Genomic DNA, 17,074 nt, shown 5'->3' with positions numbered 1-17,074 from the left:
GCGGTGACGTAAGCGCTGACGCCCGCGTGATGACGGAGGCAGCGTCACCGTCTCCAAGGAGCGGTCCGGGGCACCGGTTTCAAAGTCGCAGGGCGGGCCGAGTGGACTTCCGCTGCTGGCCCGGGGCTTCGTGGCGGTCCCGGCGTTGTCCCCCACCTCGCGAAGGTCGCCGCCGCCGTACTGCCCGCCTCCGCCTCGGCGCTCGCGCAGGCGGCTCGCGGGACCCCGAGAGACTCGCGGGACACCTCTTGCACCCGCGTCCTCTTCGCTCCCGGTGGGATTCGGCCGAACGTGCCGCGATCCACTTGGTGAGCCCGCAGCAGCTCTGAAATCCGAAGTCCCTGCCGGGGCGGGGGACTCGCTGCGACGCCGGGCCGGAGGCGCGGCGGGTGGCGGACGCTGCGTGAGTTGGATGCCGATGCCCCGCTTCGGCGCTTGACAGCCTGGCGAGCGCGGCCGGAGTTGCGTTTTCCCGCACCGCGAGCTCCGGGTTCCGAGGAAGGTGAAGGTGCTCGAAGCTCCCGACTGAAACTATGGAAATGGCCACAGAAGTCGACTCTCTGGGAGACCAAAGTAAGCTCCATATTCCTTTTTTTGGGCATTCACATGTAATGTCGTCATCGTGGAGCAGTGTTTTTTGAATGCTGTTGGGTCCCAGCATGGAAATTTGTAAAAACTTAAAGTTAGCTGCATAAAAAGCATGGCGATGTATACGCGAGGATGTCTCGATGCTACGCAGAGCGTTCGGTCAGTGCTTGAGGTTTGCTTAAGCCTGCTTGGGACGCTGCTAGACCCTGAACGTGTTTACTATGCGCCTTTCGTGCTCTGGAGAAATGAGAGGGCCAATGGCCAGGAAGAGTTTCCAACTGAGACCCTAGAGGCACAACTCTCGCCATTTGTTTAGAAGATGTTCATTGAACTTGTTTCTATTATGTGCCAGGCACTATACAAGCCTAGCAGTTGCAGAGATGGACAAAACAGTGTTAAATTATTGGAGGGAAATGTATAAATCCCACAAATATACTGAAGTGGCAGCAACTGCTAGCTCTCTAACTTGTTTCCTCATAGGGTAATTATTAAACAACGGTTAAAATACATAAAGGGTTTAGAGTAGTGCCAGATGCATTGTGCTAAACAAAAATCGACCATCACAATTTATATTATTAAACTGTTGTCAAGGAAGGTGCTCTTTGGCCGAAACTTGAAGTATCAGCATAAATTTATTATGTGAACAACTGCGTAGATATCCCAAATAGTACAGTATTGGAAGGGATTAGGATATCGGTTGTTAAAAGACTTGCAACAGGGTTGGCACGAATGGAATATGAAGGTTTATATAGAGAAATAGCAAGTGACATTGAAGGTCTAGAATGGAATTGGGTGATCAAAGGCCTTGTCTTCCATGTGCTGAGGAATTTGGACCATTTCATAGGCTATAGTAAACACTGTAAGGAATTCAGTTGAAATTGACTTGATCAAGTTGTGATTTGGAAAGCCCATTCTGGCTGTTATGAGGAACATGTGTGATAGAAGAATGCCATTAAGTAACTTGAGGAGTTTGGCTAGGGGAGAATACCTGAGTTTTAGAAGAATCAGCCAATTGGAATTCTTAGATAAAACTGAGATCCAAATACTAGACCAAATAACCAAATAAGACAGTCAAAACATGGTAATTTACTTTTTCAAAAATGATTGGTAGTCCACCAGAAGACAGGTGGAGTGGAAGAAGGAAATCTCAAATAGAAGGAGAAGCAAAGGTTCAGTCTTGAAATAACTGTTTATTCAGGAAGGTGGAGCGTAGAATGGTAGGGTTTGCATGATGAGATGAGAATGAGGTGTCTGTGACCCCTCTTCTTTTTTCTTTAACTGTACCTTACATGCCAGTTAAAGATGGTGGGTTACCTAAGAAAACCACCTATCCACCAGCTCACACATAGTAATGAGTTCCATCTTCCCACCTGCCTCTCACCTTCTCTACTTTGACTTCTGCGGATCTTGATTCCTCCTTTTATTGTTTTCAGTTGAATTTGGTAGCCTCATTCAAGGCAGTTTATTTGTTTTGGTATTTTTCAACTGCCAGCTCTCTACTGCATTACCTTTGAGAATTACTTTTTCATCTTTACATGTGTTAAGCACAGACCAGTCTATATCCAGTCATGCTTCTAGTAGAGTAAACTTCTAGCATATTGGCAGTATACCATTTTCCACCTCCATCTGGAAAGGGAAATCTCATAGTCCTTAAGGGACTTGTTCAAAGAGGAACTTTTAAATCTGTTTGAGGAACCATGTATTCATTCCTGCCCGTATGGGCAGTGATAGACTCATTTTTTTCTCTTCATTCTCTTAACTGTGTCTTTATTAGAGCAGAAGTTTTTAATTTGGTTCTTTTATGAGTTGTGCTTTTTGTGTCATATCTAACAAATAATTGCCTAGTCTAGGGCTGCAAGATTTTTCTCTTAGAAGTTTTGTAGTTTTAGGCTTTATGTTTAGACCCACTGTTAAATAGTATAATTTTGTCCAAGGCATAAGGTAAGAGTCCAGGTTTACTTTTTTACATATGTGATTGCTCAATTGAAAAGACAGTCTTTTCTCCACCAAATTATTTTTGCATGTTTGTTAAAAATCAGTTGTCCTTATGTGTGTTGATTTATTTCTGAACCTGTTTGTTCCACTGATCTATTTGTATATCTGAACACCAGTACCCCACTATCTTGATTATTGCAGTTTTGTGATAACTCTTGAAATCAAATAAAGTTTAAATTTGTTCTTTTTCGTTAAAGATGCTGGGATTTTGAGAGACGTTATATTGAATCTGTTGATCAATTTGTGTAGAATTCATGGCTTAATGATATTGAGTCCTCTGACCAGTGATACTTTATAGTTTTTAATATGTAGGTTTTGTCAATTTTTTCCCTATGTATTGAAGTTTTTGATGCTATTGTCAATGGTATTCTTTTACTTTCAGTTTGATTTTTTGATTATTAATATATAGAAATAACTTTTGGTAAATTCATTAATTACAGTAAATTTTATGTAGGTTTTGTTAAATTTTTGACATAGACAATCTTATCTGAAATAGTTTTGCCTCTTTCTAATCTGAATGCCTTTCATTTCCTTTTCTTGCTTTAGTTCCCTCACTAGACTTTCTAGTAGAGAATTAAATGGAAGTGATAGGTGGGAATCTACACCCTATCTTATTCCTGTTCTTAGGGAGAAAATATCTTTCTATATGTTTTTATTTTAAGACTTCTTTTTATAAAAAATTTTTTTAGTTGCAAATGGACACAATATCTTTGTTTTATTTATTTATTTTTTATATGGTGCTGAGGATCAAACCCAGTACCTCACACATGCTAGGCAAGCACTCTATGACTGAGCTACAACCCCAGCCCCACTATATTTTTTATAGATATTTTCATTAGGATGTTGAGAATTTTCATTTCTATTTCTAGTTTGCTGAAATTTTTTATTAGAATGGATACTGGGTATTTTTTCAAATGCTTTTTCTGCATCCAATGAGATGATCAGATTTTTTTTCAATTTTTATTTTGATAGGGAAATTATACTGATTAATTTTCAGTTATTAAATCCACCAGCCTTCCTGGGATAAACCTTACTTTGTACTACAATCCTTTTTCTACATCGTTGAATTTGATTTTATTGAAGTTTGCTTAAATTTTTAATATCTGTGCTCATGAATCTAACCACCCCCTATCTTTCTTTCTTTACTTGCTTTCTTCTAATGTCTCTGTGATTTTTGGTATGAGGTAATGCTAACCTCTTAGAATTACTTGGGAAACATTTTGTCCTCTTCAGTTTTCTGTGAGAGTGTGTGTAGAGTTGGTATTATTTTATCCCCTAAATGTTTGGTAGAATTCACCAGTGAAGCCAAGTGGACCTGGAGTTTTCTTTGTGGAAAGATCTTAAACTACAAATTCAACTTTAGAAAGCTATTCACTACTTTGTCATGTACTTGTAGAGTAGTCTCTTCTTGAACGCCCATACTTCTTTCTCTGTACAGCCTTCTAATACAGATTGCTATTTCAAAGATGTGAAATTTGAAATGCTTGGAAATCCAACTTTTCAAGTGTCAACATGAAAACGTTGTAGAATTTTGAACTTTTCCAATTTTTAGATTAGGATGCTTAACTATTAAAGTCTACACAAATATTCTGAAATACAATGAATTTCCAAATATGAAACACTCTGGTACCGAGCATTTTGAATAAGAGATACTCAACCTTCATTTTTTCCTGCCTATTCTAGTTTGGTTGGTCTTCACCAAATCTCTGCTCCAGCTTCTTCTCATTGCAGACTGATGGACTTTGCCTCATGTTCTCCCTGTGAAATAACCTGAACAGTCTCTGCAGTCATTCAGCTGGGGCAGTCACAGAGCTTATCTCGTTTGTGTTATATCTCTGATCATTATTATCTGGTGTCCAATGACCTGCACACCATCAATTTGTTTATTTGGTTTTTGTTTGTATCTTTATAGGCATAAGCAAAAGTACTCAAGTTGCCCCACTTTCAATGTACTCCAGCTACAGCTGTTCTTGGACCTCGTCAGGAGTTCTGTTCTTTGAACCCTTTATTTATTGTCTTGCATTCTCCTAATGCTTTGCCAGGTCATTTTTATTACTTTCTTGGCCCAGGCTGTAACTGCTGCCCGTTAGTCCATCTGCCCTTTTGTAAGTAATCAATATGATTATGCCCCTCCTTCTGTATGGCATATGCCCGATAACACCTTATCAGGGATCAGCTGCTTACTTTTGCCTTTGCTATTAATCTCCATATGCCACAGATCTCAAGTGGATAAGTACCACCACAAAGTCAAGATTAACTAATAACTAATAGGTGACTGACCTGGGATTTGAACAAGGCAGTCTAGTTTTGTTGTCCATGCTCTTAGCTATTATGTAAAAAACAGACTTGCAAGAAAAGAAAATTATAGACCCATGTTATTTATGTGTATTAGAACTAAAATCCAAAATAAACTTTTAACAAATCCAGCAGTGAATTTGTGTGTGTGTGTGTGTGTACATACGCATATAATCATTTAATTATTGGGCTGATTTGAGCACTGAAAAGATAGCTTGCTATTATAAAATTATAAAATATAGTATATAAAAGAATTCTTGGATTAATGAAGAAACATCAAATTTATGAATTAGAAAACTCAGTATGGTAAATAACGTCAGTTCTTGCATAAACTAATGGATAGATTCAATACAATCCATTTTGACAATCTAGTTCTAAAAGCTTTGTGAACGCGTAATCGAGTTTAAAGAGAAGCCAGGTGGGAAATTTCATTTTACTAGGTATTAAAACTTACCATAAACATCCAGTTATTCACTCCATATAATCTTTTCAAATTGATAGCTCATATGTCAGTGAAATAAAAATTTAGAAATTTTTATTCACAAATACTAAGCAAGGAACAAAGCAATGGAAAAAGGACCAACTGCTCAGTAAATGATAGCAGGACAATTGGCCATCCAAACAAGAAAGAAAGAATAAAAATATCTTTCCCACAATATGTAAAGAATCATCTCTAGGTTGATTGAAGGAATAAATTCTGTTTAAACTTTCAGAAAAAAGCCTACGAGGGTGTCTTTATGTCTTCAGGATAGGGGAAGATTTCTTCAGTTAGACTAACAGTTTTTTTACTAGAAAGACAAAATATATGAATAGACTACATTATAAATAAACAGTGGGCCTACTGGGTTCGATTCTCAGCACTGCATATAAATGAATGTCCATTGACAAGTTAAAAAAAAAAACTTCGTTATCACAAAAGATATCATCGATAAATGACTACACCAGTTACAGGAGCAACTAGTTAACATGTGTATATATGTATGTATATATTTGCTTATTTGTAACATACATAACAGAAAATGTGAATATAAAGCCTAGCAAAGTGTTATAAAGTGCAAAACTCATGTAACCACCACTAACATCAAGAAATAGAACATTGCTAGAACCCCAGAATAACCAACCCCTTGTAATTACGATCCCTCCTCTTCAAATATTGGCAGAGGTAACCAGTCTTTAATTTTACACGGTGATTTAGTTTTAACTGTATTGAAGTTTAAAATATAAGATCGTAAACTGTGTATTCTTTTGTGTGTGACTTATTTTCTCCAACCTGAGATTGGAGATTTATTCATATCATTGTACATAGATATAATTTGTTCATTTTCATTAGTAAAAATGTCTTGGCTATTTTCTTTGCATTTCCATCTATGTTTTAGAATCAGGTTTTCAATTTCCATAATTTTTTCTTTTGAGTATGGATTGGAATTGCATTAAATCTACAGATCAGTGTTGGGAGAATTGACAGCCTAATAGTAAAGCATGAATATCTCTTTAAGTCATGAATATCTCTCTATATTTATTTAGGTCTTTAATTTCTCTACTGAATGTTTCATAGTTTTTTTTTGTTGTTGTTGTTGTTTTTTGTGTGTGTGTGTGTAAGGGTCTTATACTTCTTGGTTTTATTTATTCCTAGGCATTGGTGTTATTCGACGATACTGCAAATGACATCTTTTATTGTTTTCTAACTTTATATTGCCAGTCATTCTTTTTTTTTATTGTAAACAAATGGGATACATGTTGTTTCTCTGTTTGTACATGGAGTAAAGGCATACCATTTGTGTAATCATAAATTTACATAGGGTAATGTTGTTTGATTCATTCAGTTATTTTTTCCCTTCCCTCCACCCCTCCTCCATTCTTGCCCCCCTCCCTAACCCTAACACTAACTCCTCCCACCCCCCATTATGTGTCATCATCCACTTATCAGCGAGATCATTCGTCCTTTGGCTTTTTGAGATTGGCTTATCTCACTTAGCATGATATTCTCCAATTTCACCCATTTGCCTGCAAATGCCGTAATTTTATCATTCTTTATGGCTGAGTAATATTCCATTGTATATATATAGCACAGTTTCTTTATCCATTCATCAATTGAAGGGCACCTAGGTTGGTTCCACAGTCTGGCTATTGTGAATTGAGTAGCTTTGAATATTGATGTGACTGTATCTCTGTAGTATGCTGATTTTAAGTCCTTTGGGTATAGTGCCAGTCATTTTTATATATAATTAATTTTTGTATATTGATCTCATGTCCAACAACCTTGCTAAACTTGATTATTGATTTTAAGATTTGTTTTCTTTGTATGCTTTAACTGCACACACACTTTTAATTATAAGTAATAAGAGTTTACTTTATTTGTGGCCTTTATACTTTTTGTTTCTTTTAGTTATTGTGCTACTTTACTTCCAGTAAAGTGTTGAGTAAATGCCATGAGAATTTATCCTTGTGTCAGCCTGATTTACAAGAGAAAGTTTTTCAACATTTTTCACCCTCCTGTGATATTTATTATGTTTTTGTAAGTTTTCATTATCATATTGTTTGTTTTCTTCTGGTCCTACCTTCCTGACTTTGTTATGAAAGTGTCTTGAATCTCATCAATGCTTCTTTGACATTCTTGCCTTTTTTTTTGTACTGGAAATGAACCCAGGTGTGCTTAACCATTGAGCCACATCCCAGCCCTTTTTATTTTAAGACAGGGTCTTGCTAAGTTGCTTAGGGCATCGTAAGTTACTGAGGCTGACTTTGAACTTGTGATCCTTCTGCTTCAGCTTCCTGAACCTCTGAGATTGTAAGTGTGCACTATCCTCTTTTTGTGAGTTTATTTTTGATTTGTTTTTCTGGATTTATCTTTATTATTTCCCTCATTTGACTTTCTTCAGGTTTAATTTGCTGCTCTTTTTCTAGCTTTTTTTGGAATAGATTTGTAGCTTCAAGCTTTTTTTTTTTTTTCTTTTCCTACTACAGATAGAGCATTCCTAATCTGAAAATCCAAACTTCAAAACTTTTTTCCCATTGACAACAGTTAGTTGGTATATAGGAATATAAAAGGGCCTCATTTTAAGTTCTCAAATGGTGTGTTGAAATTGATTGATTATCTTATGTTGAGAAGCAGTGGTGGTAGAAACTAGCCATTTTTCATAGGTTACATCAAATAATTATTACTAGTTTTCTAATTTTAGAAAACTGAACATTATCCAATAAACTTAAATTGGTTTTGACCTTTGTTTCAGATCAACAACTAAATGAAGATTTTAGAAGACATCAAGTGGAAAATTTTTTCAAGCATTCTTCTATACAGGTAAAGGTCTAATGAACCAGATTCATATTTAGTTGTAAATATATCTACATCAGTATGCAAGCAATATAAATTCCACTTAGAATTAGTCTTGTGTGATGTTGTCTACAGCACTGAAATTTTGCTTACAACTTTGATTCTTGTAAGAGGAAAGTTTGTTTTTGCTTAATGAAAGTAAATTTTTTTTGTCCACAGAAATTGCTTATTTTCCCCCAATGTTGAAGGAATATATGATGTTAAAATGGTCAGAATTCCAAAAAGAAAATTCATTCTTGTTTTGAAACATCCTTAGTTTGTTTCTCAAAATGTATGTAGTTGTGTGCTGTAACTTTCAATTCTTGTAAATTATGACAAAAGTATAAATTAACTCAAATAGTAATGTATGGTATTATTTTTAATATTTCCTTGAATATCCTGTTTTCATAAAAATGTTGGGTGTAAGAACTTTTTTAAGCCAATAAGATATACTTATTGAACCCCACATTATAGAATATTAAAATAACAGTCGTAGTTCCTAATTAGATTGTTTTGTATAAGTTTATCTTATAATTGGAACAGAAAATGTTTTTAATTATAAAAAAAAATGAAAGTATTGTTTTTGAGGTGTTAGAAAGGGCTAGTTTATTATTGGCTTGGGTGTACGTATACATTTTTTTTTAATGTATATTCAACATTAGGTTGCTGCTCTGTGTTTTTATTTCTAGAAATTGAACTCAGAGTACAGAGTCCTAAAGCTATCCATCTCTCTTCACTATGATTATCGTATTCTTTTTTTATATATTACCTTTTTTTATGGATACTTAACTAAGAACTGTAATCATTTAAATGACAGAAAATCTTTCATAATCCAGCAACCTTTCATTTTTACTTAGTTTCTTAGGGTTTTTGTTCTCTTTTGTTTTGCCTCTGCTGAATATTTTGTAGCATAGGCCTGAAAAGATCTCTGGGCATGTTATTGCACTGTATCTGCTTGAAGCTGTGACTGACTTGATTATGAAAGATGGTTTTACCAGATAGCATAGCAGTGACTCCAGATAGCCCTTCAGGTGTAGCTGCATTATGCATTGTGATTATAATTAGTTGAAGCCTGAGGGTAGCAGACCAAGAGGGACAAATCTTCCCTTGCCCAGTAGTATACTCTTCAGAGCAATTACAGGTTCTCTTACATGGACTGTTTTTGTAATTAGTCAGTCAAATCCTGATTCCTATCTCTTATTTTTAGTGGTGGCATTTTGTTCCTGCCTAAAATTCCTCCACAGTTCCCCAGATCTTCAGCACATGTTGCTGTCTCAAAACTCCCGTTTCCAGGGGTCTTGCTTTTTCCTGCATAGTTTGTGATCATGAGTCGGGAGGCGAGACAATAGCAGAGAGGGAGATTAATCAGCTTTCTGCAGTAATACCCACAGCCATGGCCTTGTGCATTGAGTGTTCCTTTTGGGGTTCTTTACTTCAGAAACATTATGTGAATTTCTAGAAAAAAATCCTCAAGAAAATTTTTGTTTTCTGTTCATTTTATAGTAAGGGAAGAAGTACAAAGAAATCAGTATCAAGGAGTATGTGGGACCCAGGAGCACTGGCCCGGGTCTCTTGTAACTTAACCTGGTTGCTACTGCAAGCAATAGAAATCCTTCATACATTTTTTTGCCTCTTTATACAACTCTGTGTCCCAGATGTCAGAGTTCTTATCAGAAGGTGCCTGATCGATATTGTTGATCTTTCCCCTCCATCCCTACTGCTGATCTTTGAACGTGGTTTGAATTGTCATATGCAGTGAAAGTCAGAGATGTGAAATGTTATGATCAGCTTGGGAAATATAAGAACCTACTTTATCATTTTGTTTTTCAAGATAAATTCCTAAAGAAATGCCCCTCCCTCTCCTTACACTAAGTACCCTAAAATTACCAGGACTTGTGTTAGATGGACATATTTTATGATTTTCCATATTTTCTATTGAAAAAATAAAGTTACAGGAACTTGGTATGTATTTCTTGTAGTTTTAGTTTGAACTTCAAAAATAATTTCTGTGAAAATTAGATGTGTGATGGTGAAAAGTCCTAAGTGGCGTTAGTACAAAGCTTATATTGGAGGAAGTGAGTTTTGTGAGTTGCTTTTTACAATGACCATTTCAAAGAGTATTGCTCTTAGAAGAATACAGGTTACCTTTAGAACTAATGAGACTTAAATTCTATGGACATCTCTGAAAATTGGAGTTTTCCAATGTGTTGAAAACTCTTATCCCTGTTTTTGCAATTATATGTGACTTTCTAAAGATATTTTAACTGATAAAGATAACTGATTTCTTAAATGATCCCTTCAGGATTCTTGTGAAATTTAGTGGTTTTTTTTTTCAATTATTTTGTGTTCTCTATGTAAGTAGAAAATATTTCCAGTGGCATTGATCTCTTATAGTGCTGTAGTAGACATTGGATGGCAAATATGCAAAGATTAGAAAATAGTTCATTCAAGGAAGTGAGTGGAAAATTAATTTCTGTCTTTTGCTAATTCTTCCTTCCTTTTCCCCTGTACTCTTGCCTTTTCTTGCACCCAGGCTCATTGAATCCTCTTTGTAGCTCTGCCCTGGCAGTATGTGTGTACTAAGAGGTGAGGCTGATATTTTGGTTCTCTGGGTTTATGCCGAGGAGACAGGGTGAAGTATTAAAAATAAGTTATTTTCTCTGAAAGTTCTCCTAAAAATATTTTCCTCCTCTATCTTGGGAATTCTCTTTTTGCTCATTATCCCTGTACTCAACATTAAAATTTAAAAAGAATACTTTGCTAGGAAAAAAGATATGTTAAGCTGAAATTAAAAGGATGGAAGGAATGAACATAAAAGCACAATGTCAAAGATGTATGAGTTTATGCAGGTGGGAAAGGACGTTCACTTATCCGACAGTACTAACTTATTCACTCAGTGCATGCCTGTGCTAGGCAAGATAGACGAAGGGTCTTCCTTCTGTGGAAGAGATATGCATCAATTTCTACAAAGAAAATAAGCCATATACAGTGATGTAGTCATTGTAGGTAGTCAGGTAACAGAGGCCTGTTTTAGGAAGGTCAGAGAAGGCCTTTCTACCCCAGTAAAATTCAAGCTAGGACAGAAAATGAACTAACCAAAGAATGTACCAAGAAGAGGCCCTGAGGCAGGAAAGAACTTGCATGTCTTATGCAGGGTACAGGAGTTGGTCCCAACTCAGATCAAATAATGGATATATGAAACTTGCAGGGAAGCAGACAGACTACTGTGAGTTAACCAATATAAGACTCAATAATAAAATACAACATCTACGTGGACTCTGACTTGAGTCTAATTCCTAGTGTTCTGGACCATGTTGTGCGATAGAACTTTCTCTGATGATAGAAATGTGTAATTGTGTACCATCCATTTTGGTAGCCACTAGTCTCGTGAAGCTTTTGAACATTTGAAAAACAGAAGTGAATTTTTAAATTTAATTTGGGTTTAAATGGATGAAATTAGGCTTAGCTAGTCTTGTATGCTTATCTCTTGCATTGATCAGTGTAGTTCTAGACTCCCATCCTTGAAGCACTGATTTTTCATCGTCCTATGATATTAAGATATTGATTTTTAATACATTTTTAAACAAAGAATCCAGCTGAGTTTATGCTGTTTATCTTATGCTGTACTGATAACAGATGAAAATCACTCTGCCTGTGATCTGAATGAAAGGCTTAAAGGATTTCCTGAAATCCTCTAAAATATACAAGAACATCATCACAAAATGCTACTTAGGCTGTACTTTATTTCCTTCCAAAGAATGGAGAATATGCCATTTACTTATTTGATAGACAATACTTATTAGAATCAGGCAAAATTAAAAATTCACAATTGTAATTAGGATGTTTAGTGAGTTTTTAATTTTGTTAGAGGAAAAAAAATGTTCAGAGAACGTGCTTTCCTAACTGCAATCTATTATTATTGGCATTATTTTTCTGTATTATACAATCACCATCATCTCAGGAAGTCATCTTGAGGTCAGAGATGAATAGAAATTAATATCACTGGATCAGGTTTTTTTAAGATTCAAGATATATAAAGTTCTATAAATGTTTTGTTTATTTAGCATAATTTGTTCACTTTTTTTAGAGAATGTAGAAGGGAAGTATATTTATAAATGCTTTAGCAAATTTCAGTCTTACTCTTCCAGCATGATTTTTTCAACTACATCTTGAATTATTAAGTAATAGAGTCTTTTTTATTAAAAATTTCACTAGCAAATGGGAAGGGATTGTTAAATCTACATTTTATTCTTCCAAAGACTTTTTAAATCTAAGTAAATTTATTGTGTTTATTCTTAGAATCTTACAACTTTTATAATTGCTTTGGATTATTGGGTCATTCATTTTTATTCCTTAGCAACTGTTATTGCAAAATCTTTTTGAACATTGTTTTCACAGAATTCAGTTTATTAATACTTATCAAGTACTACCTTTGTGCAAGGAACCGTGCCAGGTAGTGATGTGAGGGTGAATAAAATAAAATGACCATATCAAAGGAACTTAAAATCTGACAAGATGGGGCGATGCAAATATTAACTAACTAGGTAAAAAGGTATATTATTTGTATCTTAAAAGCATTAAAACCAAGTATGTCACAAAAAAATGTAGTTGGAAAGATTGAGAAACAGTTTGAAGGATGTAGCATTATCTGATGGGCAATAAAGCGCAAGTAAGGTTTCAGAGGAACTTGATTGGAAGCCAGAAGAGGGGGTGATGGGAGCATCTCAGATGCACCTGCTGACATGATGAGACGCCACAGGAGGTGAGAAAGTGAGAGCTGTTTAGGAAATAGAATGTTCTTCCATTTATGTAGCGTTCAGCTTACATGAGAGAAGTAGAAGAAAACAACATTAAAAACAGTAGGTTGCAGAGGGTCACCTTGGTTACCTTGAGGAGTCTGGATTTCATTTGTTAAGCATTAGCAGACTACTAAACTTTTAGAATAAAAACTACTTTCTGAATAATCTGAGAGAAATTTACTTATTATTCATTTAACTGCCACTAATTGTGCCTCTGTCAGTGTGGCGAGACATTGTGTTAGACTCTTGAAATTTGATAGTGAATAGGACAGACGTAAACATGCAGAGAAATGTAATTAGAGCAACGTAGGAAACTCTTACAAATCGATTGATAGGGAGTTGATGAGTATTTAAGCTACTCTTTTGTAAAATGTAATACATTCCTAACTATGAGTCATAATGTTAATTGTTGTAAGATTTTGACTTTATAAAAATCTCTAAGAAATTTGAAAATATTTAAAAATTTTGAACTGCCAGGAGGCTTTTTTTTTTTTTTTTTTTTTTTTTTTGTACTAGGGATTGAACGCAGGGGCAGTTAAACACTGAGCCACATCCCCAGCCCTTTTCATTTTTTAAGACAGGTCTCACTAAGTTGCTGAGGCTGTTTTGAACTTGTGATACTCCTGCCTCAGCCTTCAGAGACTGGGATTACAGGCATGTACCACTGGTGCCCAGTAGAATGCTTTTAAACTATTTTCCAATAATCGAAAGTTAAAATCTCTCTTAAGTAGTGCTTTAAAAAAACTAAGTAATTTTCTTATTTGTTCTTTTTAATTATACGTAACAGTGAAATATATTTTGACATATATATATACACACCCCTGGAGTGTGACTTCCCATTTTTAGGGCCATACATGTGGAGTTACACTGGTCGTGCATTCACACAGGAACACAGGAAAGTTCCGTTTGAGTCAGTCTGCTGCCTTTCCCATTCCCATCGTCCCTCCCTTCCTGCAGTCTGCCTTATCCAATCTGGTGTACCTACCCTCCCTGCCACCTGTTGTGAGTCAGCATCCACATATCAGAGAGAACATTCAGTCTTTGGTTTTTTGGGACTGACTTAGCACTCTCTCTCCAGTTCCATCCAATTACCAGCAAATGCCATGATTTCATTCTTTTTTATGGCTGAGTAAATAGTCTATTGTATATGTGTACCACATTTTCTTTATCGGTTCGTCTGTTGAAGGGCACCTAGGTTGGTTCCATAGCTTACTTAGCTATTGTGAATTGAGAGGCTATAAATATTGATATGGCTGCATCACTATAGTATGCTAAAATTAAGTCCTTTGGGTATAAACTGAGGAGTGGTTCCATTCCCAGTTTTCTGAGGAATCTCCACACTGCTTTCCATAATGGTTGCACCAGTTGAAGTCCCACCAGCAAAGTATAAGTGTACCTTTTTCCCACATCCTCACCAACGCTTACTGTTACTTGTATTCTTGATAACTGCCATTCTGACTGGAGTGAGATGAAATCTCAGTGTAGTTTTAATTTGCCTTTTCTCTAATTGCTAGAGATGTGGAACATTTTTTTCTTATCTTTGTTGACCTTTCATATTTCAAATTCTGTGAAGTACCCGTTCAATTCCTTTGCCCACTTATTGATTGGGTTCTTTGGTTTTCTTTCGGTGTTAAGTTTTTTGAGTTCTTTATGTATCTTGGAGATTAGTACTCTATCTGCAGTACAGGTGGCAAAGCTTTTCTCTCATTCTGTAGACTTTCTCTTCACATCTTGATTGCTTTCTTTTGCTGTGAACAAGCATTTTAATTTGATACCATCCCATTTATTGATTCTTGATTTTACTTTTTGCACTTTAGGAGTCTTGTTGAGATTTCTGTTCCTAAGCTGCCATGATGGAGAATTGGCCTACTTTTTCTTCTAGTAGGCACAGGGTCTCTGGTCTAATTTCTAGGACCTTGATCTACTTTGAGTTGAGTTTTGTGCAGGGTGAGAGATAGGGGTCTAATTTCATTTTGTTGCATATGGATTTCCAGTTTTCGCAGCACCATTTGTTGAATAAGCTGTCTTTTCTCCATCGTATGTTTTTGGCAGCTTTGTCTAGTATGAGATAATTGTTTGTATGTGGGTTTGTCTCTGTGTCTTCTATTCTGTACCATTGGTCTTCAGTTTTGGTGCCGATACCATGCTATTTATGTTACTGTAGCTCTGTAGTGTAATTTAAGGTCTGGTATTGTGATATTCCTCCTGCTTCACTTTTCTCGCCAAGGATTGCTTTGCCTATGCTGAGCATTTTATTTTTTCAAATGAATTTCATGATTACTTTTTCTGTTTCAATGAAGAATGTCATCAGAACCTTAATAGGAATTGCATTAAATATGTGTAGTGTGCTTTTAGTAGTATGGCCATTTTGACAATATTAATTCTGCCTATCTAAAACTGTGATCTTTCTATCTTCTAAGGTCCTCTTCAGTTTTTTTTTTCTTTGAGTACTGTAGTTTTCATTGTTTTACCTCTTTTGTTAGATTCCCAGTTTTTTTGAGTCTATTGTAAATACGATAGTTTTTCTAATTTCTTATAGTTGATGCATAAGAATGCAATCGATTAATGGGTGTTAATTTTATATTAAGGTACTTGGCTGAATTTATGAATTCTGTAAGTTTTCAGGTGGAGTTTTTTGGGTCTTCTACATATATAATTATGTCATCGGCAAATAGGGTTAGTTTGAGTTTTTCTTTTCCTATTTGCATCCCTTTAATTTCTTTGGTCTGTCTAGTTGTTCTAGCTAGAGCTGCCAGGACTGTGTTGAATAGAAGTGGTGAAAGAGGGCATCCCTGTCTTGTTCCAGTTTTTAGAGGGAATGCTTTCAGTTTTTCTCCATGTAGAATGATGTTGACCTTGGGTTTAGCATATACAGCTTTTATAATGTTGAGGTATGTTTTACTAGTGTTTTGAACATGAATGGATGCTGTATTTTGTCAAATGCTTTTTCTGCATCTATCGAGATAATCATGTGACTCTTGTCTTTAAGTCTATTGTTGTGATGAATTACATTTATTGATTTCCATATGTTGAATCAACCTTGCATTCCTGGGAAGAACCCCACTTGATCATGGTGCACTGTCTTTTAAAATATCTTTTTTTATTTGATTTGCCAGAGTTTTATTAAGAATCTTTGCCTCTATATTATTCAGGGATATTGGTCTGAAATTTTCTTTCCTTGATGTGTCTGCCTGGTTTTGGTATCAGGGTGATATTAGTTTCTTAGAATGAGTTTAGAAAGCTTCCCTCCTTTCTATTTCATGGACTAATTTGAGGAGAACTGGTGTTAGTTCTTCTTTAAGGTTTGGTAGAATGCGACTGAGAATCCATCTGGTCCCAGGCTTCTCTTTGTTGATAGGCTTTTGATGACGTCTTCAATTTCACTGCTTGAAATTGATCTGTTTAAATTTTCTATGTCCTGATTCAATTTGGGTGGGTCATATGTCTCTAGAAATTTGTTGATGTCTTCAAGATTTTCTATTTTATTAGAGTACAAAATTTCAAAATAACTTCTGATTATCATATTTCATTAGTGTACGTTGTGATATGTACTTTTTGATCACAAATTTTAGGAATTTGAGTTTTGTCTCTCTCGTTGGCGTAGCAATTTTGTTTATTTTTTCAAAGAACCAACTTTATGTTTTGTTCATTTTTTGTTTGTTTCAATTTCATTGTTTTCCGCTCTGATTTTAATTATTTCCTTCTGCTTTTGGTGTTGATTTCTTCTTTTTCTAGGACTTTGCGATGTAATGTTTATTTGTTTGTTGACTTTCTGTTCTTTTAATCATTTAGCTCAATGCAGTGAACTTGCCTCTTAGCACTGCCTTCATAGTTTCCCAGAGATTTTGATGTATTGTATCACTATTCTCATTTACCTTTAAGTATTTTTTTTATTTCATCCCTGATCTCTTCAGCTATCAGATGGTCATTCAGTCACTTATTATTAAGTGTACAGGTATTAGAGTACCTTCTATTTTTTATTTTATCATTGATTTCTAATTTCATTCCATTATGATATAATAGAATGTAAGGTATTATCTCAATTTTTTTGTATTTGCTAAGAGTTTCTTTGTGGCCTAAGACATGA

General features: G+C 35.5%; 1 protein-coding gene across 2 annotated transcripts in view; it reads left to right on the top strand.

Moving 5' to 3' along the window:
- Positions 1 to 49: 49 nt before the first annotated feature.
- The window catches only part of SCLT1 (sodium channel and clathrin linker 1), a 194,604-nt gene continuing 177,579 nt past the window's right edge, over positions 50 to 17,074 (top strand). For both annotated transcript variants that reach the window (XM_079153686.1, XM_079153683.1), the window contains exons 1-2: positions 50 to 573; positions 8,109 to 8,176. In XM_079153686.1, the coding sequence (XP_079009812.1) occupies positions 534 to 573; positions 8,109 to 8,176 (108 nt within the window). In that variant the 5' untranslated portion in view covers positions 50 to 533. The remainder of the gene's footprint in view (positions 574 to 8,108; positions 8,177 to 17,074) is intronic.

This window comes from Sciurus vulgaris (genome assembly GCF_902686455.1).
Source record: "Sciurus vulgaris genome assembly, chromosome: 9".
Lineage (NCBI taxonomy): Eukaryota > Metazoa > Chordata > Mammalia > Rodentia > Sciuridae > Sciurus > Sciurus vulgaris.
Note: the sequence above shows the minus strand (reverse complement) of the source record. Positions and strands in the feature narration are given on the sequence as shown.